This window comes from Silurus aristotelis, assembly GCF_946808225.1.
Source record: "Silurus aristotelis genome assembly, chromosome: 23".
Taxonomy (NCBI): domain Eukaryota; kingdom Metazoa; phylum Chordata; class Actinopteri; order Siluriformes; family Siluridae; genus Silurus; species Silurus aristotelis.
The window spans coordinates 7,558,133-7,581,684 of NC_139596.1; the positions used below are offsets into that span (position 1 = coordinate 7,558,133).

The 23,552-nt window shown below is 36.2% G+C and overlaps 2 protein-coding genes and 1 long non-coding RNA gene across 5 annotated transcripts in view; 2 read left to right on the forward strand and 1 right to left on the reverse strand.

Annotated features, from left to right (window-relative positions):
* Window positions 1-4,039, forward strand: part of parp8 (poly (ADP-ribose) polymerase family, member 8) — a 56,014-nt gene extending 51,975 nt beyond the window's left edge. For all 3 annotated transcript variants that reach the window (XM_083526849.1, XM_083526850.1, XM_083526851.1), the window contains 2 exons: window positions 42-126; window positions 2,226-4,039. In XM_083526849.1, coding sequence (XP_083382975.1) covers window positions 42-126; window positions 2,226-2,328 — 188 coding nt within the window. In that variant the 3' untranslated portion in view covers window positions 2,329-4,039. The remainder of the gene's footprint in view (window positions 1-41; window positions 127-2,225) is intronic.
* LOC310718260 (uncharacterized protein) lies at window positions 2,229-8,778 on the reverse strand. Its single transcript, XM_083527011.1, has 4 exons — window positions 8,180-8,778; window positions 5,528-6,523; window positions 4,875-5,092; window positions 2,229-4,777 (listed from the first exon to the last, which is right to left on the reverse strand). The coding sequence occupies exons 1-4, from the start codon at window positions 8,204-8,206 to the stop codon at window positions 4,708-4,710; spliced, it is 1,311 nt and encodes a 436-aa protein (XP_083383137.1). The 5' UTR covers window positions 8,207-8,778; the 3' UTR covers window positions 2,229-4,707.
* Window positions 8,779-16,294: 7,516 nt separating this feature from the next.
* On the forward strand, window positions 16,295-23,082 carry LOC310718323. Its single transcript, XR_014531100.1, has 3 exons — window positions 16,295-17,109; window positions 21,583-21,696; window positions 22,653-23,082. It is a non-coding gene; the product is annotated as an uncharacterized lncRNA (long non-coding RNA).
* Window positions 23,083-23,552: the final 470 nt, after the last annotated feature.

The following is a 23,552-nucleotide window of genomic DNA, read 5'->3' on the forward strand; positions in this document are numbered from 1 at the left end:
TAATTTTTTTTTCATAATTGTTGTTACATTTACTATTTCAGTTATTACTTCGCCAGATCTTCACAAGCATGGTGACATCTGGGTAGTCCCAAACACCGATCATGTCTGCACACGATTTTTCTTTGTGTAAGTTTATTTTCTGAAAGACTTTTTTTATTTTTATTTTTATAACATCGGCCTTGAAATTGATTTAATTCTATAAATTAGCAAGGTTTTAATAAATTCAGAAAATAAATTATAACTATGAGCCTCATATCACCTTTTATTAATGAGTTTTTCTTATTGCTTTATCCCTATAAAGAAATCTCAAAGTTAAAAAAATCATTTACCATAAAAGGACTATATTTTAGGACAAGCTATTCTAGGAAAATAATTAATGACAAATTGTTGTGAATGTGGTTAATCTTCTTCCTATAACAGCATCTTCTAAAGTGTTTATACCAAAACGATATTCTAAAGACAATAATGCTTACGAGTTCAATAATAACACCATCCCTTTTCACTCAATATTTAATTCTGTGGAAGATCCCTGAAACCACCTACATTATAAGTTATAAACAATTGTACTTTCACTTTCTCTTAAAGCTAATAGAAAAAATGCACAGTATAGAAACAGCAAGGGACAAAGCCCTCAATCTCTAAGACTTTCTCATAGCAGAAAACCGCTGTAAAATATTACAACAGCAATAAGCAGGTGTTTTTTCACTAGCGTTTCTTTTTTTTTCCCCTTTTTTTTTCCCCTTTTTTTTTTTTTTTTTTTTTTTTGATGAATCCAAAATGCTGACACTGAAGGCTACTTTCAGAAATGCAGAATCAGCGTCTGCCCTTATTTTCTTTCTGCTCTTTGGTAATCAGTGGCTTATGGTAAAGGTTCCACATAATCTAGCAAACTAAATTATATAAGTAGCATAATAAGTATTAAGTGTAATAGGTAGTGCTATTAATGAAATTGATATTTAAAAAATATTTTTTAAAGACCCAAGAACTAAGAAGAGGTCAAGTTACACCAGTATTGTTTTATACACCAGTATATGTGGATTTAAAAACACCTTCTGAGCTAGAGAGGGTTCACTATTACAGTGATGTTTAAGAATAAAATGTAGAATTCAGGTCAGGAAAGCAATTTACCTTGAAATCTAATTTGCTCAGCTATATTGCATTTACCTGCATGCTGCCTGAGACAAGCCTGAACTAAATGTCAAATATCTCATTACATTTCTACAAATACTCAGTCATAGTCCTTCACAGATTTGAGGGTCATGTATGAGGTTACATAGATCTCTTTTTTTTTGTTATTACAACAAAGTTTCTGTTAATATGCTGTTTCAGAGTAGACTGCAGTACATTTTTGAGGAAGACCTTCTACAGTGACTGAGAGAAACAGACCCAGGATCTTTAACAGATAGGTTTAAAAAGAGCCTCCTCGTGCTTTATTAGTTGCGGCCATCTTAAACAAAATGTCTTAGTGTTTTTATCTTAGGTCTTTATTCCTTAAATAGTTGTTGCCAGACAAAGGTTTACTGCTAATTCTTAGTTGCTTGAGGATGGGAGATCAGTGGTTAAGGCATTGGACTCTGGATCAGAAGGTCACAAGTTCAAATCTCAGCTCCACCACGCTGCCATTGCTGGGCCCTTGAGCAAGGCTTTTAAACCTCAGTCTGGATATTGGCGTCTGCTAAATACCGTAAATGTAGTTTTCAAAGTAGGAAAACTTAACATTTGCTGTCACTTTACATCATACAGTTGATGGTTTTATTTATAAATCTTGGTACATCATTATAGGAAGAAAATATTTGATTTGCATTGCAAATTTTTTTTTCACTTTAATGACTGTAATTAAAGAACATATTTAAATAAATTAATAAACTATTATCTAATGCAACTTTATGAACTAAAGAATGACACTTTTTCTTTTTATAGTTACCGTTAAATGCTCCGCAAACAAGTTATCTCTAACGTTGTTGCAGCTATAAACAGTAGTTCCCTTACCAACTTCTCCTTTTCTTTCTATTGAGTTAAAAAATGGCAACTTGTCATGTCACAGAAAAAGAAATTAATGAATTCAAAATCCTTTTCAAAGTCTCATCGCAGAAACTTTACTCAACATCTTAAATATACAGATTTAAGCAACAGACGCATTGAGCAATGCTGTGACATCATCTTTGTGTTCTGATTACTGAAATCTTTTGTTTTCTTTATCTATTCATTTTTTTTACTTTAATTAGCTATGAGGATGGACAGGTGGGAGACACAAGCATTAACACACAGGACCCCAGTATCCATCGAGAGATCTTACGAGTCATCGGCAACCAAACAGCCACAGGATGAACGACTCCAAAAGCAATACCGCTGCCTAAACCTGCCCTCCTGACTCAGAGCTGGATATTTGAGCCTAGGAGGTTTTATCATTGGTATATTATTAACCACAGAACACAAGATGAAGAGAAAATATTTACAAAAGCAAAGACAGTTGCTCATGTGTATTTACACTGGCTAATTACACTCGGAATATTTTGCCAGGTTTATTAAAACAGTATACATTTTTAAAGTTTGTGGTATGTCTCTCGGTTCAGCCGATGGACTGCCTGTTTTTTTAAGTTAAGAAAGAAAAGATATTCTTTCGGTAACATTTTGAGACTTTTGCCAGATGATATTTGGCCTTTGTGGTAATACACCAAACTGCATTGTTTACTAAAAATTGGAATTTTCAAAGTACAACTTTGTGCTTACCGAAGGTGTTGATATGCACTTTATTATTCTTTTCCTAAGGTCAGATTTTAGTTTCAACTTTATTATATTAATGCCTTTAATGGATTGCATATTGACTTTGGTAAAGGTGAGCAGAGCAAAAACATTACGAGCTGAAAAGTTGTTGTGTTTACAAATCCCATGTTCCCGAGCCACATGAGTTATTACACGCTACCTGGCAGTAGCTGTTGGTTTACACTTTCCAAAAAAAGTCACAGTCTATTCCCTCGGATTCCACTGCAACTCTTTGCTGATTTTTTTTCAACCCGATGACTGTGACATTAGGTTGCCATTTTGGTTTGACCATCATACAAAAGATTAAGTATTTAATATATATTTGAATGACACTGATGGGAAAACAAAATGCATGTGGCTTTCCTTACATTTTGGGTCATTTTGTGTTTTTAGATATGTTAATAGCATCTTTATACAAGACAAACTGGCACCAAGTTGCAAAATGTATTTAAATATTTCCGTATATATAATCTTTATTTTGTAAAGGTGATTTAAGACGGGATAGAAGCTCGCAACGTATTCGTTTTTTGGTTCTATTCGTACGAAAGAGTTACTTCACGATTACTGTTATTTCTCAAAAATAGTTTAACAATGAGTTCAAATATTGAAAATGTTTTCAGAAGAGTAATGATCCCTTTGAAAAGCCAATATATCATTAACTTAAATGGGCTACTGTATAATTAGAGGGCCACAAAGGCTATCATTTTATATTTATAGCAAATATATAAAATGGTAGACTTTGTTAGCTTTTAAACTTTAATGATGTTAACTAACATAGTGAAAATATCTGTATGAATGGACAACTATCTGAAGTCTCTTATAAATGCTGTTCCTATGACAATTTTTAAACTTCAGAGAAAACTATTTTGTAATTATGTAAAAGAAAAACACCAGAACAGTACAGTATCCTGGTCTTCATCGAACGACTCAAAGTTTGCAAGTAAAATTTTAAACATTACTTTCGACCCTTGAACATGGTTACTAAACAAAGTGTACTCAGTGTTTTGTTATATTTATGGTTTTGTATATTTCACTGAACTATCATGCCACTTAGCATTTGGTGCCTTACAGTGAAGGATTATTGGGAAATCTATTACAAAACTGTACATACTGTAAATACTGCCAGAACAACATGGAGTCCAACTATTTTCTGTATTCAGTTTTTACTTTTTTTCTTTGTTTTGCAAACAGTTCGAGCTTTGGGGCTTTTTACAGGTTCTGGAAACAGTAGCTTATGTACCTGTTTATGTTCAATAAAGATGAATTTACCTATAAATTCCATACATTTTTCAAATTAATGCCTATCCTAGTATTTTGTTCTACATTTAAAAGCACAGCTGAACAGTGAAGAGCAGTGTTGTTTTTATCCTAATTATTATTGGGATATAAAATGGTGTGTATTACCTTATTGTCATGAAAAGAGCTGGAGGCTGATGCAAGTGCAGATTTTTAATGTAAAGGTCATATATAAAAAACATAGAAACTAGGCCCGTGGAACAAAACACTACGTGCCATGAACTAGGAACAATCAACACAAATTAAAACCGTGGAAGACAAACAGGAAACAATAAATGTCGTGAAAGGTGAGACTATAGTGCGAGGCCAAGGTGACAAGGAACAGGTGTGAGTGCCATTTGACCCAGTCAACAGAAGATGCAGTGACTATTGGGTTTAAATACAAAGTAGCCTCTACATTGTATTTAAATATTTACAAATATTGTAGCAGTACCGTTATTAGTATACATAAAAAGTATTTACAGTAATCCCCTGCTTTACTGTGGTTCGAATCTCGCGCCCCCGGTTTATCACAGGATTCCATTTGCCACATGACTAATTTGTTTGGCTGATTTTCCCGGTCTCTCCCGGATAGCGCAATAGATCAAAAAACTTAGTTTATGTTAAAATAATGAAATTTTAGTCTTCAAAGTCAGTTTCTGGTTGATGTCAGTAAATTCCTTTTACTTTCAGCTCCTCTTGGACTCGTTTCAGGTACTCAGGATCTGGGTAACCGTACCTAGACAATAAAAAACAGCAGGTTTAATATTCATGTACATGTATAAATTCAATTTAGTGGTATGTCAGATTAAATATATGTTTCTGTGTGAACTTACGCAGTAGGCCCACCAGTGCGGGACGTCTTGTGATGAATGTCATTCCAAGTAATCACGTTGCTTATGCCAGTGGTTGACGAGCGTCCAACCGTAAAGATTAACCTTTGCTCAAATGCTCGTGTAAGGAGCTTAAGAACTTTTTTTCCTTCTGAGGAGTCTGGCAAGTAGGCCAGGCGTGAAGCACCTTTGTAGGGCTGGCCTGGATTTGGGTGTTCATCCTAAATATGTACACAAAAATAATATCACAATGTGTGAGTCACACTTAGCTCACTATCTAAGAAGTAGACATTTTGTAGCGTTTATGGCCAAATAAAATGTTAAAGAATTATATGACAATTATTTTCCCAACACTGGTGCTACAGAAAATGTCAATTTAAGAATAAAACTAATAATAATAATAATTTCAAAAATGCAGTTACAACAAAATAAACAGCAAGCTGGAGTTATGGCTGGACTGGAATTTACCAAACGTTTTCCGAAAATAGCACACGTATTGCCAATTTTAATAATTTCTTGATTGATAGTCAAATTTTATACAATAATTTTTTATCCATTTTGAGGAATGGACTCTGACCAAGCAGAAATAAGAATTAAACAGTATTATGGTTTCATTTATAATGTATGAATAATAATTGATTGTCTGCATTACTCACCCCTTGTATTCCATTCGGAATGATGTAGTGAATGACGATTGTTGCGTAGTTTTCATAGCCGGGGAGAGGGTACTTTTCATATGTGACTTTCAACTGGCCATTTTTCGGCTGGTTTCCCTCAAGTGCACCGTATATAGCTCCACATGTAGGACAGACAGGTTTAATTTCGAAAGCCCTCTTTAAACAGCCTTTACAAAAAGAGTGTTTACATTTCTCCAGAGTCTTCATTGTTGATTTCACCATTTGCTCCAAACAAATGGAACAAGTTTCCTCTTTGTCTAAAGTTTTATTCTGTAATGCCTGGCTGGAGGTTGTGTTGCTCCTGTCAGCTGTGTAGTTGGTTTGTCTTGTAGAAGATCTTTTTGAAGGGCTTTTCAAGAACTGCTCGAATCTTTCAAGGCTAATGAATTTCCCAGTCAAGGTTATTTGGTTTGTTTTACTTTGTCCAGTGCTGATTAGGAGCTTGGGAAACCTTGCAAGCAATGGCTGAATTTGGTTTGCATCTAAATTATACGATCTACTCTGCAGTCCTGTGGCGATCTTCTGATAGAAAGTTATAAAGCGTTCTCTTGACATTTGAGCGTGGACTATACCATGTTCTGTGTCTAGGGAATGAAAGGTCACCTGTTTCTGATTTATTTGCATGTGTACATCAGGCCTTTTTATTTTATTGAGTTCTTCAAAGCATTTTTGTTGAATATAATTCATAATGAAAGTGTCAACTTCAACTGGTTCAACTTGTGCACTGGATGCTGATTTCAGCCTGGCTGAGTTCATGCTGTGCTCAGCTACATTGCTCCTCTCTGCTGTTCCATATTGGGCTTTTTTCATCTTCATAAATGATAGTTGCATAAAAACTTTATCAATGTCTTTATAGCTTCCACTGACTGTCAGAAGTGACTTGTCTTCTTTTGTTTTTATGCCAACCTGATCCAAAACTGTCCATGGCTTCTCATATGTTTCTGAATCGATGAGAAGTGTCACGTTAGGAAATATCTGAAATAAAAGGTTAGAACAGTTGGAAAAGAGAAGGTAGGCAGTAAGTATTTCTGGTTATTACTTATTATTTCCCTCCCAATATAAACTCAGCTGAGTAAATCTAACAAGTAACTGGCAAACTGCAACAGTCTACTGCTGAAATCTTATGCTTTTGTAATGCAGTCACCTTTCTGCACATACAACTGAGTGCGAATGTTTAGGTTCTGCATTGTTTTGGAACGGAAAAATAGGAAAATAATGTTTTGTATATCACCATATATTTTTGTTTTGTTTGTTTTAGGTTGATATTTGTTGCATGATATAAGTTATCCATGATATTCAATCACTGGTCATAATGCTATTCCTGATCAGTGCATTCCGATCAGATGATTAAAGACAAATGTTCACTTGCTGCCTAATATATCCCACCCACCAACAGGTGACATGATGAAGAGAGATTCAGTGTTTTTTAAAGTTAATGTGTTGGAAGCATGAAAAATAGACAAGTATACAGTTTTAGGCTTGTTTGATGAGGGTTAAATTGTGATGGCTAGACGACTGGGTCAGAGCATCTCCAAAACTGCAGCTTTTGTGGGATGTTCCTGGTCTGCAGTGTTCAGTGTCAGTTGTTCAAAGAAGGAACAGTGGTGAACTGGCGACAGGATCATGGGCGGCCGAAGCTCTGGGGAGCAAAGGCTGGTCCGTGTGGTCTGATTTAACAGACAAGCTACTGTAGCTCAAATTGCTGAAGAAGTTAATGCTGTTGATGCTCAACGAGTCAGGACTGTTTTTGCAGCAAAAGGGGTAACAACACAATATTAGACTGGACACAACTTATGGCCACTGATCAGGCATAACATTATGACCAACCTCACCAGAAAATATCAGTAGGTGAGTATAGAGACTCTAAATTGCTCCATATCTGTATGTGTGTGAATGGAATAGTGCCCTGTGATGGACTGAGTGTATTCCTGCCCCATGCCCAGTCTTCAGAGGGGTGCATCAGGATAAAAGTTTTACTGAAGGTGAATTGATTTCTTCTCAATGTGATCTGTAAACATTCTTGGTTTAACGAACACTATAATGTGTATATTACAATGCATATATGCCAATTGGATCCCACTACATGTGTGGATGTTTGACATTGGACCTCCTGGAGTGTTTAAAAGCTCTGGCATGGAGAAGCTGGTGCTGGATCTGTGATGATCACACATGTTGAGCTCAGTAGCTCCTAGTTTTATAACCATAAAGACTGTATAAGACTAAGAACATTACTTATAATCTTATACTCCAGTACTCATGTTAGTTCTCTCTCTCCAGTGTTCTGTACTGTTGAAAGATTTATGATCAAACACTTGATGTCACCCAAATGAGAAACTTTTGAGTCTGGTTCCTCTCAAGGTTTCTTCCTCATAACATCTAAGGGAGTTTTTCCTTGCCACAGTTGCCATGGCTGCTCATCAGGGATAAATACACATCGTTCACTTTAACTGTTGATTTCTGTAAAGCTGCTTTGAGACAATGTATGTTGTGAAAAGCGCTATAGAAATAAACTTGACTTGACTTGATATGATAAAATGGATGCACATACAGTAGCTGTTTATATTAAATACTGTTTCAAAGATTTGGAGTGCATTAATGCGGTAAACTCCTGGCTATGAAATAAGGACTTACTTCAGGTAAGGGTGATTCCGCCATCATGCAGCAAAGCACCGCATGTGGAACAACTTCAAACCTCAAGGATTAACAAGATACAGGTAGAGATCCTGGTGCTGTGTGTTTAGTAAATACACGCAGTAACACCATGCAGTAATAATAAAATAGTGCAGATGAGCGCTATAGGCTGCGCCTTTTACTTTCGGTTTGCACAAAGCGTCAGAGAAATTACCGTACAGTGTGAAATATGAGCGCAGAGGAAATTAAGGCGCACGATTTCGCCACTTTGCCGCTTGTGTTTCGGCGTGTAGGAGGTTGCGGAAAGCGTTGTCAGTATTCTAAATACTAAAACGTGGAATGTGTCCAGTTTTACTGCTTCATTTAGTGCCTTACACTTTCGGGTTTATCGCTATATATTTTGAATTGCGCGTTTTGCTGAAGACCAGCGACTGTAGTATTTATCTGTTTTAGGAGACGTCCTAAGTGACCTTGTAACGTGATCTCGACATAACAAAAGTTGTTTTCTCGTAATTACGACTTCGTTTTCTCGGGATCTCGGGATCCAAACATTGTTTCCTCGCTGTCAAAAATGGTCATGGTTATTATCCATGATGCTGCCTTTTAGAACCTGCTCTTATGCCGAATACACAGAAAAAATAAGGAATGATCGCAAGGAAACAATGTTTGTTATGCTAAAATCACAAGAAAATTAAGTCGTGATAACAAAACAACTCTTTATGCCATGATCGCGAGAAAACAATAGATTATCAATTATAATATATATTTTTTTTAACTTCCGTACATTTGTAAGCCTGGGGCAAAATTTATATAGAACCCTCGACCTTTCAGAATAAATAAAAAGCACTTGAAACAAATATAATTTCTAATCTTTTTATTTATAGAAAACCTGCTATTAGTACTTGTATATATTTAAACAAGGCCAACACTAAAAAAGTTACATTATTATTCACATTTAAGCAAATACATTTTTTAAATTATTATTCCTTGCCCATGGCCACCTAGCTGGAATTTCTGTTTTTATTTACAAACATTTTCTTTTCCTTTATTATTTTGAAAGTCAGCTTCTGACGCAGTGTCACTGTCCAGTTGATCAGTTTAAATTCAGAGCGTACATTGTGCATACATACACAATTTTAAAGTGTTTTGAAATATTGATTCGTCTTTAAATAGCACTGATGCGACTCAGCAGAATAAGACTTTTCGCTTGGCAGCCCACAAAGGATGCATTTGTTTTGGCACCATCAGGTCAGAATTTGTTCATCGCTGAATAGAGCCTCTTTATGCATTCAGAGTGTGGGGACACACATTTAAACAGTGATACCTAAGGTGAGTAACAGTTATTTTATATCCAATGGACAAAGAGCCTAATCTTTTGCTGCCTGTCTTGATTGGTGAACTAGAGTATTTGTTTGTTATGGTTATGGAGACCCCGCCTACAATTCCGAGACCCTAATAAATCGCATGCTCTGCCTATAGCTAGTGCCGGCCCTGTGTGAAAATACCCTGCTGAAACATCATCCCAGTAAAATTACTTTTTTAACTTCATTTAAATTTTAACAATGGACATTTTCCCAAAACAGCTTTACAGAGATAAATAGTTTTATCTTAAAAGTGCCTATAAGTTAAATTCTTATAAGTTAATTACTAATGAGCGAGCCAGTGGTGACAGTGGCAAGGAAAAACTCCAGAGATGGCATGAGGAGAAAACCTTGACAGGGACCAGACTTGGAAGTCTGAAAACCCATCCTCAAAATATCAATACTTTTAATGTACTGTATTTGAGTTCAGAAAAGAAGTAAAAAAAATAAATACTTACATTGGACCACTCATGTAGACAACTGTGCATGTGTTGGACGTTAAAGTAATTTTACACACACACACGCACACACGCACGCACGCACGCACGCACGCACGTTGTCTACAGAGACAACAAGGAAAGGAAAAGTGTAGGACAATGGAGGTTAGGGTGAGTATGTTCAATTTTGGTCTCCAGAACACATAACATATCCACCTTTCTCCCCTTCATCATATCAGCGAACACTCTCTCTTTACCAGTCATAATACCAAGTGGAAAGGGAGTAAGGCCAGGACTATTTAAGGTGGGTTTAAACTGTTCCATCATGGTGTAGGGGTGATCCTGAAGGAAGAGTACAGTAAGAGTGTAGTGGAGGTGAAGAGAGTTTCTGATAGAGTGATGAACGTAAAGCTAGAAGTTGAAGTGGTGATTATAAATGGAGGAGAATAAAAAAATTCTTGAGTGTGTTAGATGAAGTGGTGGAGAGTGTACATAGGAATGAAAGATTGTGATTGTGGCAGCTTTCAATGGGTATGTTGGTGAAGGGAACAGAGGTGTTGGCAGTGGTGAACACGTTTTTTAAGAAGAAGGAGGATTATAGGGTGACGTATAAAAGTGGAGGAAGGTGCACACAGGTGGACTATGTTCTATGTGGGAGATGCAACCTGAAGGAGATTGGAGACTGTTAGGTGTTGGCAGGGGACAGTTTAGCTAGACAGCATCGGATGGTGGTCTGTAGGATGGCTTTGGAGGTAAAGAAGAAAAAAAAGGGACTGAAGACTAAAAGAAGAATAAGATGGTGGAAACTCAAGGAGGGAGACTGTAGTGTGAGGTTCAGGGAAGAGGTCAGACAGGGGCTCAGTGGTAAAGAGGTGCTGGATGATTGGGCAACTACTGCAGAAGTGATGTGACATCTGGAAATAGAAAGGAAGACAAAGAGACGTAATGGTGGAATGAGGAAGTGCAGGAGAGCATAAAGAGAAAGAGGTTGGCGAAACAGAAGGCAGGAGAACAAGGAGATGCAGCAGCAGGTGAAGAGGGATGTGGCAATAGCCAATGAAAAAGCATATGAGAAACTTTATAAGAAGTTGGACACTAAGGAAGGAGAAAAGGATTTATACCGATTGGCCAGGCAGAGGGACAGAGCTGGGAAGGATGTGCTGCAAGTTAGACGTTGCATGTTGGGTTTTGGAGACAAGGTGAGAGAGGCCCAATTGAGATAGTCTGGACATGTGCAGAGGAGGGACATGGGGTATATTGATAGAAGAATGCTGAGGATGGAGCCACCAGGAAGAAGGAAAAGAGGAAGACCAAGAAAGAGGTTTGTGGATGTGGTGAGGGAAGACATGCAGGTAGTTGGTTTGAAAGAGGCAGATGTAGAGGACCTGAATGATCCACTGTGGTGACCTCTAATGGGAGCAGCCGAAAGAAGAAGAAAATATACAAGCTGAAGCAGTACACAGTTAAATGAAACAACGTTCGAGAAGTTATAATGTAATATGCAGGTTTTTATAGCATTTAGCAGCATTGCAACAAAATCATTACTACAGATTTTTTTTTTATTGTTGTTGTATCACACATATCTATGTGTTATATATGAATATAAACTATGGTCTTAACAAAGTGTGTTAGTAAGATATTGGGTTAATGCATGCTAGCAGTACAACTTCAAGCCACCTAGGTTTCTAGGTTTGCTAAGTCTGTGAAAGTGTATTGCAATGAAAACCATTTCAACAGATGCTTTAATAGTGGTGGGTAGGGCTTTCTAACTTTACTCTTTGTTCAGTAGTGTCTAAAAAACATCATTTCAGTGCACCCTTATGCATTATTCAAGAGATCACTCCTATCTGGATAGACATGTTTCACAACAGGTCTTTATAACAGAAATTATATATTTTTTTGTTGCCACTTTCTTTCAGAAACTCAAGTACAGGCCAAATATCTTGGTATGTTTGTGGCAATGATATAGATCTTAGACAATTTGCAAAGCACAAGCTTGTCCCAACTTTTGTAACCAGTTTGTCACTTAGTGTGAGAGCTGAACTTAGTACATTGCTGAACTGTTATTCTCATATTGTACACTTGGTGGCAATTTCTTTAACATCCACACAAATTGTTGAGGTCCAATGACCAATGACCATTATTATTTCCGAATGCAGTCTTGCACCAGGTTTTGTTGAAGTTCTCCATCAAAATGTATTCATTTTGCACAAGTGTTTTTATATGTTTTACAAACCAATCAATGCATTACATAATATCAGACAGAAGCTGAACAAAGAATTAGTATTTGGTAGAAAATTGATAATTATTGAAAATAATCCTTGGTTGGTTATTTTTTATTTGTATTATTTTCAATATTGTGCATTAATACATCCAGGAAGACATGAAAAGTATGAAAGAACACATATGGAATTATGTAAGAAACAAAAACATACAACATATATACTGGGTTATTTAACATTTTTGATTGCTTAAAGTACATTTTGCTTTGATGACAGCTTTGCACACTGATATTCTCTCAGTCAGCCTTATAATGTAGTCAGCTGAAATGATTTTTAAACACTTTTCCAGAGGTGTTTCCAGAGGTGTTGAGTGCTTGTTGGCTGCTTTTCCTTTACTCTTCAGTCAAACTTAACACAAATCATCTCAACTAGATTTTGTTCAGGTTATTGTGGAGGCCAGGGTTATCTGATGCAGCACTCTATCAGTCTTCCTCTTAAACAAATAGCTCTTACATAACCTAGACGGGGCATTGTCCTGTTGGAAAACAAATGAGGGTCCCACTAAGTGCAAACCAGATAGGATGTTGTGTCGCTGCCAGAGGTGGCAAAAGTACACACATCCTTTACTTAAGTAGAAGTACAGATACTCATGTTTTAAAATACTCGGGTAAAAGTTGAAGTACTAATTAAACTTTTTTACTTAAGTGAAAGTAAAGAAGTTTTGGCTCTGACATGTAATTAGGTAAAAAGTAGTCATTACTTCTACCTGTTTTAGCTGTTAACTGGACCTCAAATTATAGATAGATAGATAGATAGATAGATAGATAGATAGATAGATAGATAGATAGATAGATAGATAGATAGATAGATAGATAGATAGATAGATAGATAGATGGATGGATGCTATAGATAGATAGATAGATAGATAGATAGATAGATAGATAGATAGATAGATAGATAGATAGATAGATAGATAGATAGATAGATAGATAGATGGATGGATGGATGGATGGATGGATAGATGGATGGATGGATGGATGAATGGATGTGATAGCCTAGTGGGTTAATGTCAGTATCCCCACAAGGATGAGTTTGAAAGTTTGATTCCTGGTTGCTGTGTTGGTAAATAAAACTTCTGGACCGTGTCCCCTCTGAAAACATTTCAATTCTGTCCTTTCTGTGTTGGATTAATTTATTGATTTCCTGGTCTTTAATGAAAGATAACTCCACCAAAGAAAAAGGCACTTCTGTGGTAGCTCAGTGGGTTAAGGCTTGTGCCTGAACATGGTCCTTAATATAGTCCACGCTGGTGATAAGGTTTCAAAGCCAGTCCTACATGCCTTCTTTCTTACTGCGCTGGCATGAAACAAAGTATGAACCCTCCAAAAAGCACACATGCATTTCAGCAGTGGTCGCTCAGAGGTTTAAGGCTTGTGCCTCATCTAAACATGCATCCCAGTCTGATCTCTTTCATGGTTGAGTGGGTTAAGGCTGGTGCCTTGCTGATGGTGAGGATCAGGGTTTAAATCCTGCTTTCTGCCTGCTAGTTGCGATGTAGGTTATGTTCCTGCTTCCTAAATCTTTCTTTAGCTTTATATTTTTGTGTTGACGGTTTAAAGGTAGATAGACCTGCTCTAAACAACCTTCCTTTCCTGGCCTGTCTTCCCTGATGGTTCAGTGGGTTAAATCAGGTTTCTTGCTTTTGGTGGGGTTCAGGGTTCGAATCCTGCTTTCTGTCTGCCAGTCACGATCAGGATTCACTTCCTACATCTTTCTTTAGCTATATATTTTTGGTTTTAATGGGTTGAAAAGAAAGATAGACCTGCTCTAAATAAGCTTCCTAGCTTGTCATCACCAATGGTTCAATGGGTTAAGGTTGGTATCTCACTGGTGGTGGGGATCATGGTTCGAATCCTGCTTTCTTCCTGTTATTTACAATGTGGGTTAAACTTGTGCTACTTACATCTGTATTCGCTTCCTACATCTTTCTTTACCGTTAAATTCTTGTGTTGATGGTTTGAAAAGAATGATAGACCTGCTCTAATCAAGCTTCCCATCCTGTTTTTTTCTGATGGCTTAGTGGGTTAAGGCTGGTACTCTGCTAATGTTGGTGGTCAGGGTTCAAACCTGGCTTTCTGTCTGCTAGTCATGAGGTAGGTTAAATTCCTGATTAATACATCTTCATATTTTTGTTTTGAAGGGTTAAAAAGAAAGATAGACCTGCTCTAAACAAGCTTTAAGGGGGCAGAATTTGTCCCTATATATGCAAAACTAAGTCATTTTCAGCTACTCAGACACCTGGGGGGGCAGATGCCCAGATATTGCCCCCCTGCTTCAGGATACGCCCTCCAAAACCACATCCAACCTTCCACGCAGCCATTTCTGACACCTTCCTTCCTACAGCCACCGGAACCTTCCATACTCTTAATTTTGAGCCCTGGCCAGGGTTTGAACCAGCAACCTCTCAACTCAGAGGTAAAGCTCTTTCAATTGAGCCACAGGATCTCCTGCAAGAACCTGATTTGTAGGACCTTTTTTGGTTCTTTTTAAAAACTTTTTAAACAATTTAAATGAAAGCTAAGGGGTAGGAATCAAACCGGGTGAGTCAGATAGCAGCGACCACTTCACTGACCATTACAACATGTTCAATATGAAACTAGAGGTAAGAATCGAACCAGGGAGGTCTTTCATCATAGATCACTAATGGCATTACTTCAAAACTCAAAACTTTGTTAGACATGTAAATAAGCAGGAACGACAGAGACAAAGACAAAGAGACACAGACACAGCTTTAGAAAGAGTGAGAAACAAATAGAGTGACAGCAAGAGAGAGACATATACAATGAGACAGAGACATTTACTAAAAGAGGCACAGAGACAATTAGATAGAGAAAACAGAGAGACAAAGATAGCGAGATATAGCCACTTCCTGTTGGAAGTGTTTATATCGAGCAACTCTTAATGATCTAATTTATTTAATGAGCAGTAGTGAGTTAAGGGCTTGCTCAGGTGCCCAAAACTGGCAGCTTGGAGGTGTTAAACATGTATCATATGTACAGCATGTGATATATATGTAAGCATATGTACAGTGATTAAATATAAAGGCTATATTAGTGCAGAGATGTGTGTACATCATTTAGAGCCTTTGCTATGTTTCCACACGGACAGTTAATGAGGTGATACCGGAGAAAATGCACCTCTTCAAGTCAAGTCAGGAAGCTTATATATATATAAAATTATAGACATTTTACAGATTTAAATGATATATTGTTTTTATCTGTACGATCAATAAAGACAGTAATTTAAAGTTGTGTCGCCATTATGAGGGAAAAACCCACAAAACGCCACCCAGAGGGTAAATTGTGAGAATCATGGCGGATTTTGGTGTTTGATTTGAGACTCAGAAATAAAACAAAAGTTTACTGATTAAAAATATTTTTTATTTGAAGTTAATTTATTTATTTTATATCTAAGTAAAGAAAGGAAAAGATTGCGTGCCGTTTAAAATAATTTTAATTTTGACACATATATATATATATATATATATATATATATATATATATATATATATATATATATAAATATATATAAATACAAAACTAATTAAAAATGTTGTTACCTAATGAATGTATCCAGGCTGAAGATCCACATATAGAACACAAGTAGAGAAAAGATGATGATGATCAGGAATGTGTCTGTTCTCAGTCATGTTCTCATCACTGACTCCCTCTGTCTCATCCACATTCACCCCAAACTTCTTACTGCCTTCTGTGGTGAGTGAGGGTCAGGACTTTATACACCAGCGGAGTGAAAAAGACGCGCAGTAACAGGAAATCGGTTGTTCGGCTGAAATCAGCGCGCAGTGAAAATAAAAAAATAATATTTCACCAAATCAGTGGATTAAAACTAAAGTAACGAGTGTGTTTTGAAAATGTAAGAAGTAAAAAGTACAGATATTTGTGTAAAAATGTAATGAGTAAAAGTAAAAAGTTGTCTGAAAAATAAATAGTGGAGTAAAGTACTGATACCAGAAAAAATCTACTTAAGTACAGTAATGAAGTATTTGTACTCCGTTACTTCCCACCTCTGGTCGCTGCAACATGCTGAGCTAGCCATGTTGGTTAAGTGGCCCCTTAATTTTGTCTGAATCACCAACAGTGTCACCAGCAAAAACAAACAAACAAACAAACAAACAAACAAACAATGTGTATAAAAAGGCGCAAAGCTGAAATAGAGATGAACACTCGTTCCACTAGAGGGCAGTGGAGCTCTTCAGCCCAGAAGTCTCTCAATGCATGTTGATGCAGTATATTTTTGCTCAAGCCGCTAGATGGCGGAATAATCCCGGTTTTCATTGTGCTGTGCAGAAACCATATCGGTCTAATAATTAGCTTATGTTAGCGCGAGACTTCTGTTTTAACAACACGCGCATCAAGCAAATTCACGCTTAATCGATTTTTACAGCACCTACTCCGCAATGTTTTAGTCGCGAGACTCGGGAGAAAGACAGCTCGTATGTGAGTCCGCCATAAGGCTATAAAAGCGGTGCTGCACTGACCCCGGGCCGCTGCTGCTGCTGCTGCATCACGCTCACTGCATTGTCAAAGATCCTCGCGTGCTCGCTCTCTGTATGGAGGGTTTATAATTTTTCAGTCACGTTTATGTCTCATGCATGGAACTGGTTTGAAGAGAAAGAACGCTGCATGGTGATGGTGTTAGACCTGGAGCGGCTCTGCAGCTGTGAAGCGGCTCTCAGTCGGACACCGGCGAGCTGCGCGCGCTCACTCTGACATCCAATGAAGGAATGATGATATCCGCGCGCGAGACTGGAGAGCTTCTGGCAATGCGCTGTAACCCCGCGCGGCCACGGCGCCACGGGAACGCGCGCGGGCTTCGGCTTCTTATAACAGGTGTCTCCGTCCTGATAATTTATCAATAATGTTTCTTTATATTTACTTTTATTATTATTTACTTTTTACACTTTATAATCCATAATTTATCTTAAATACTTCCTGTTTTTTATGTTTTATTACATTCGACAGTATATAAAATGTAACTGTTATATATATTTTTGGCAATTTATTTAATTCAGGCATTCCACAAACTGTCTAGGCAAGAGGCAGAAATAGAAATAATGTTTATTTAAGGGGAAAAAATCAAATTAAAAATAAAAATTAAAATGATTTTTTTTTTTTTTTTTGCGATAATTATTGGTTTTGTAGAAATATTTGTTCCCTAAGTGCCAAAAACAACAACAATTATAACATAAATGACAACAAGAACAAACAGTAAAATAAAATAACTTTTATAACAACAAAATTAATTATTATTATTATTATTATTATTATTATTATTATTATTATTATTATTATTATTATTATTATTAATAAACATTTTATTATCCATTATGTGCAAGTTTCTTGAATCTTATAACATAATTTTTTTAGTGTTTGCATTAAAAAGTGAAACGCATTTTGTGTGTGTGTGTGTGTGTGTGTGTGTGTGTGTGTGTGTGTGTGTGTGTGTGTGTCGGCTTTGAATGGCAGAGAAAGTCTGATTCAATCGGCTCAATTGAGATTTAGACATCTGTCAGATGCAGCCAATCTCATGTACATTAGTAATATTAAAGAGAGGGGAAAAAATCGGCTGCAGGATTAAACCTGACTAAATCCAAATCTGATCCTCAAACTGCTGCTCCAAAAGCCTGCAAATACCCCGAGGGAGCTTTAAACATCCATACATGATCCAGACTTCTCCTGGTGTCACTGTCACTCACATAAAGAAAACTGTGAGGTGCTATATTTTATTTATTATTTAATCTTTTTCTTTAAAGCTATTAATTTCATAATATCACCATGATCATGTCTTAATTCGTGTATAGGTTCATTTATAATCTATAGACACAATAAGAAAAGGGTCCTAGTGTGCATTGTGTTGCTCCATGACTTCAGACTGAAGCAAATATTGGTTTCTGTAAATAATAAAGTGCAATTACAATATTATGCCCATAATATTCACCCAGAAAGGAGCTGAAATGGATTGAGTGTGTGAAGTGTGTGTGTGTGTGTGTGTGTGTGTGTGTGTGTGTATGTGAGCGGAAGGTATCCTTATGCTGTGATCAGCCTTTTTATTTATTTTAATATGCATAATGATATTTGTATAATAGAGTGTTGCACATTTGTCTTTCTTAAAGACATACAGTATTTTCCTACCAAATGTTTTGTCATGAATTTTGATGCAGAAGGCTTTGGTCGAGCACTTTAATGTGGCCTCTGCTTATTAGTGGATTAACCTAATGCAGGCTGGTACAATATTTACTCTACAACTATATCACTGATATACACTCTTAGAAAAAAAATGTTCTTCGATGGTTCGAAGTATAAATAGGTAACTTGGTCCTGAAAGGCCTTTAGTCAGAAACCTTATTGAAAGGGAAATATTGGTGTAGCGGTCTGCAGAGAGCCTTTAAAAGTTCCCTCAGAGGGACACCTGAAGTAGAAGAGTGTATGCAAACTCTTATTTGGTCTCTTTTCTTGTTAAAATGAACAAAGAAATTGTGCAGTGTTATATTCGATGCTGCTGCAGATATTTGGGTGTGTAGGTTATCAGATATGCTGTTTTCTTGTTTGTTGGATGCACCATCATCGTCATCATCATCATCATCATCATCATCATCATCATAATCATCATCATCGTCAGCCTCTTCTATTATGTTTGTAAGTTTAAACATTGGAAGGCTTTTCCCCATGTAACATATACTTACATTACGTTCCTGATTCCTGTAAACATGCACTCTGAAGATGAAGAGGAGCCTAAATGTTCTGTGTGTTTTGGATAGCTGCTTGATGTAATATTATGGGAGAAATAACAATGTTGCTTGACCGGGTCAGCAGTAAATAGAAAGATAGCTAATCCTCTTGATAGCTAAGAAGACCAAAATCCTCTTTTTGCTGTGTATTCAAGTTCTGCTAAATACAGCTATATGAATGTTAACTCGAGCCTAAATCCTGATAAAGATGTTTCTTTTTAACAGGGCAATAATGTACCAGGAAGAAATATCATCCTTTTGCTTGTAAGGCTTTAACTTCGTCAGTCACATGATACACTCCGCTTTGCCAGGTCTCTATTGAATAAAGTCTGTATAATTTTCTCTTCAAACTGGAACGTTGAATTTCTTACTCAGTTCTATATTTTTAACACAGCATAGGTGTGCAGTCTTTTCAAACGCACATTTAAGTGCAGATTTAAGGCAGTCACAGTGACAGTTGCTCAGCTCTTCTATGTTAATTTAATGAAAAAAAGATGCAGTAAGTGACATAAATCCTCATAGGTGTACTGGAGAATGCAGGAAGCTAGGGCAGCTTTATGACACTTCCTATAGATATTTTTGTTTCTAGACTTTTCAATTCATAAAAGAGCAAAATCTTTGTAAAGGGTTTGCCATGACATGTGACTTTAATGCAATGAATTTGTTGAGATGGCAGCAGAATTCAGATATCTGAAAGCCTTTTTATTTTGGAACTGAGCTTTAGGGTTTAAAAAAAAAAAAAAAAACAGTCAGTAAGAAATATCTATAAAAGTATGATTCTAACACCAGTTATAAAGCAGGAAAGATGGTTATGCTTTACTAAAAGAAAGAATGTGTGTTGTATATTGTAGGAAATATTTGGAAGTCTGACATTTATTTGTAGTACCAGACACTGTCTTGCCTTATCTATATTATAAAAACCACCCACTGGAGTAACCAAAGAAAACTAAAGAAAGAAATATGTCTGCCAAACATTTTCCAAACAGAGATTGGACAACTGAGGATGACGAATAGCTACTCAGGCCTCGTTTCTGTAAGAAGATACAGAATATTTATGAAGACTGACACAAAAAGCCTGCGGGCTGGATTTGTAAGTGTCAGAGAAGACTAAACATAATTCTCCAACTAATGAGTTGACCCGATTGTTATTCATACATGCTAATTAATTGCGTTCGAGGCTCATCCTAAGCAAACAGCTCAGCCCTCATAACTTACTGTTTACTTGACCCAGTGCTTTGGTCGCACCAGTGAACTTCTTGATGGTTCTGTGGATTAGTTGAATTGTAATTAGGTTCATTGTTACAAGCCTCTCAGATGATATAGACCAGACAACATCACAGAGACGAACGATGGCCTGTAATTTGTCCTTTGTTACATTTATGATGAAAGAAACTGATTTATTAAACAGGCGCACTCATGTTTATCTGATAAAAGTAGCTTCTACTGCATCTCGAGCCATACTGGAATTAATGAAAAAATGTTTGAGATGCACCAATTGAGTCTAAAGTGGACAACGATTTACGGTATTTTGCATGGTATAAACCACTATTTCATACAACTATTTTGTGTCGTTCATGATAAATTAATAACATGCACTGGTTCAATGGATAGTATACTCACTAGTAGCCTTTTTTTAGCCCTTAAATCGTCAGCTCAGGCACCATGATCTCAGTTTTTTTTTAAGTTAGCTCCCACCTTAAAAGTATTTCTCGATTATTGGTTTAAATAATCAAACAATTTATCACAGCATGGTAAAATGAAAATAACTATCTGCGTGTATTTATTTACCAAAACCTATTGTTGCTACATTCTGTCTTTGTAGTTTTTCCAAAACAGCTTATACACTATAAAACTACTTGTACATATATAACAGAATATACCAAAAATTTCCTACTTGTACATATATAACAGAATATACCAAAAATTTCCTACTTGTACATATATAACAGAATATACCAAAAATTTCCTATTGCTGATCATAGATGTTGACTATTTCATTAAAGACATTCTTGTCTTTTCGTCATATATCTGTCGAAAATCTGGAATGCCTCAATACTTAAAAATTTAAAGCTAGAAATATTAATAAAGTTTCAAATAATTATGTTTTCTTTATGTGAGTTTGGTTCTTGTTACTCATGCTACGAAATGGTAACTTACAAAAGCTGGATTGATTTGACAACGTGTGTGGGTGTGTTGTGTTGGAGTTACATTATCATATAAAAAAAAAAACTGCTGGAAATTAGACAAACAACTGGGTTGAATCAGACAAATGATGAATGTCTTAAACCTTTTATTTGTACTTTATCTGTGTAAGGCTTAAATACTTATATTAAACTGATTTCAACTAAATAAAAATTTCAGGAGTACCATTTTAAACAGTTAAACTTTAAACACAATTACTATTCAATTTTAGCTTCTATTTTCAATCTTGATCTGAAAAAAGTCTAAAATAATTTGGGTTACAATAAACCACACTAGATTTCCCTCTTTCTTTTTTTTTTTTGTTTTTTTTTGCCAAAGACCACACCTGACACATTCATTGTGAAACTGAAGCGTTTTTTCTCTCTCTTTTTAGCTGGTGTAAAACATGATAAAGAACAGACATCCTCTTCTACAGGATAAAAAGGGGCCATTCTTCAACCTCGACACGTAGCTTCATGCTAGAAAAACTTGAGGCGATCACTTTAAGGTGCTGAAATGACATGATGACAAATGCTTTGTTTAGACTAATAGTTAAGGCTGGGCATGTAAGAGGAGATGAGTATGGAAATTGAAGCACATAGGAGGTGAATTTACAAATGGACTTCTCACCCATGACAAGGTTTTAAGTTTAAGGTGACGTATACAAATGAGATTGTTCCCATAGAGACCACCATAAATTAAACACCCTTGAAAAGTGTGGAAAATAGACTAGTCCACTTTTTCTTCTTTTTTTTTGTAGACAGTGGCCAAGCACAGGAAATAACTTCTTGAGGAAACTTTTGACATTTTCCTCCTTAATCATTTATTATGGATATGCTAATAGAAAAGTGTGTGTGTGGATTGTTAAATGAAACATATATACAACAAAGCATTGCTTGTCACTTTTTTTTATAAGAAAATTGACTAAAGAAATTATACATATTATTAGACTATAAGTAAAACAAAATAATAATTATTAATGCTGAATAATTCACAATATTATCTGATGTACTATCATTAATTTAGAGTAAAAGGACATTTATGATTTTAAGTGAGCATCCACCAGAGAATAATAATCTAAGGTTCAACAGCTTTTATCATCTATATTTTTATTATGAGGATCATCAGACCAATACTTCTATGCGTTTGCCTCTTGACTCAGATGCAGTGTCCTTGCCATTGTTACTATAAATCAGAGGATATAAAAGAGTTGCTGTAGGCACTAATAAGAACAGCTGGAGCTGAGGATGGAGAGTGTATGCAGTAACTTCTTTCATGTCCACAAGATAATAACGTACAGGTGTGAGGAAGAATAAACTCATTGATAATAGTAGTCAAATCTGCATTATAAAAAATGCATAGGTATTTTACAATGCATAGAAGTATTACTTTTTGATACCAATTGTGATTCTCTGTTATCGTCTAATGCACAATTGTGTGTGTGTGTGTGTCTGTGTGTGTTAGAAGCTCCAAGTGCATGGTTGAGCACCTTAACATACTCGAAGAAAAAGGCTAAGTGCTCAGCTCTTCCACATGACCAAGTTGCCCCACGATTGGCTGGTATATCGGCTAGTGGCAGGAAAGAAAGTGACTCGGCCATCCTTTTTCTCCATCAAGAACATGGATGTATGTGTTGTAGAGGACCTTCACCCTCACACCGGTACATGTAGAGCAGAGAGTACTTTTAGAGGACCCATTTACTGCTCTTACAGATCACACAGTTATGGCAGCTGTAGAAACTTTAGGACACCTGGTGGAGAAGAATTATGTTTCTGAATGCAATTAAGCAACAAACCTTTAAGAAAAAAATAACTAGTGAAGTTGATAGTTTGAGCGAGAATCGCTCCAATAAAGCTATTCACTATTTCTTTAATGCGATGAAATTACCGTGTTACCTGTAACTGGTTTGATTATATTGCAATTGCTTTTTACCATACAAATGAATACGACACCTTTATAAGCTTTCTGGATCTGAGCTTTTTTTCTGCTCTTAAAAAAAAAAAAAAAAAAAAAAAAAAAGTTTTCTGATTTCTCATGCTGGGTGAATTGAAGTAATATAAAAATAAATACACAACCTTTTGCTTATGACATATATTAACATTTGAGAAATATTAAATGTAACCACATTTCTCTGGAAATGACTATACTGTGGAAATACCTCAAAAAAATTAACTGCCCTTCATGCCTGCTGTGGTAAATTTTTCTTTTAAAATGGAATTCTGATTGCAAAATGAAGCATGGAGTGATTTTCTCTTTGAGATGCTAAGTGCTTGATTTTAGGTGCAGAATTTCAACACTTTTCTTCAGATAAAATAAAAGCAACTATTAATGGCCAGTCTCGGAGTCATTTCTTGAGGAGCTAGA

Coding starts and splice junctions, on each gene's coding strand:
- LOC310718260 (XM_083527011.1), bottom strand. CDS start 8,206: ATGATGGCGGAATCACCCTTACCTGAA. Junction 6,524..8,179: donor CGGAATCACCCTTACCTGAA/GTAAGTCCTTAT, acceptor CTTTTATTTCAG/ATATTTCCTAACGTGACACT. Junction 5,093..5,527: donor TTCCGAATGGAATACAAGGG/GTGAGTAATGCA, acceptor GTACATATTTAG/GATGAACACCCAAATCCAGG.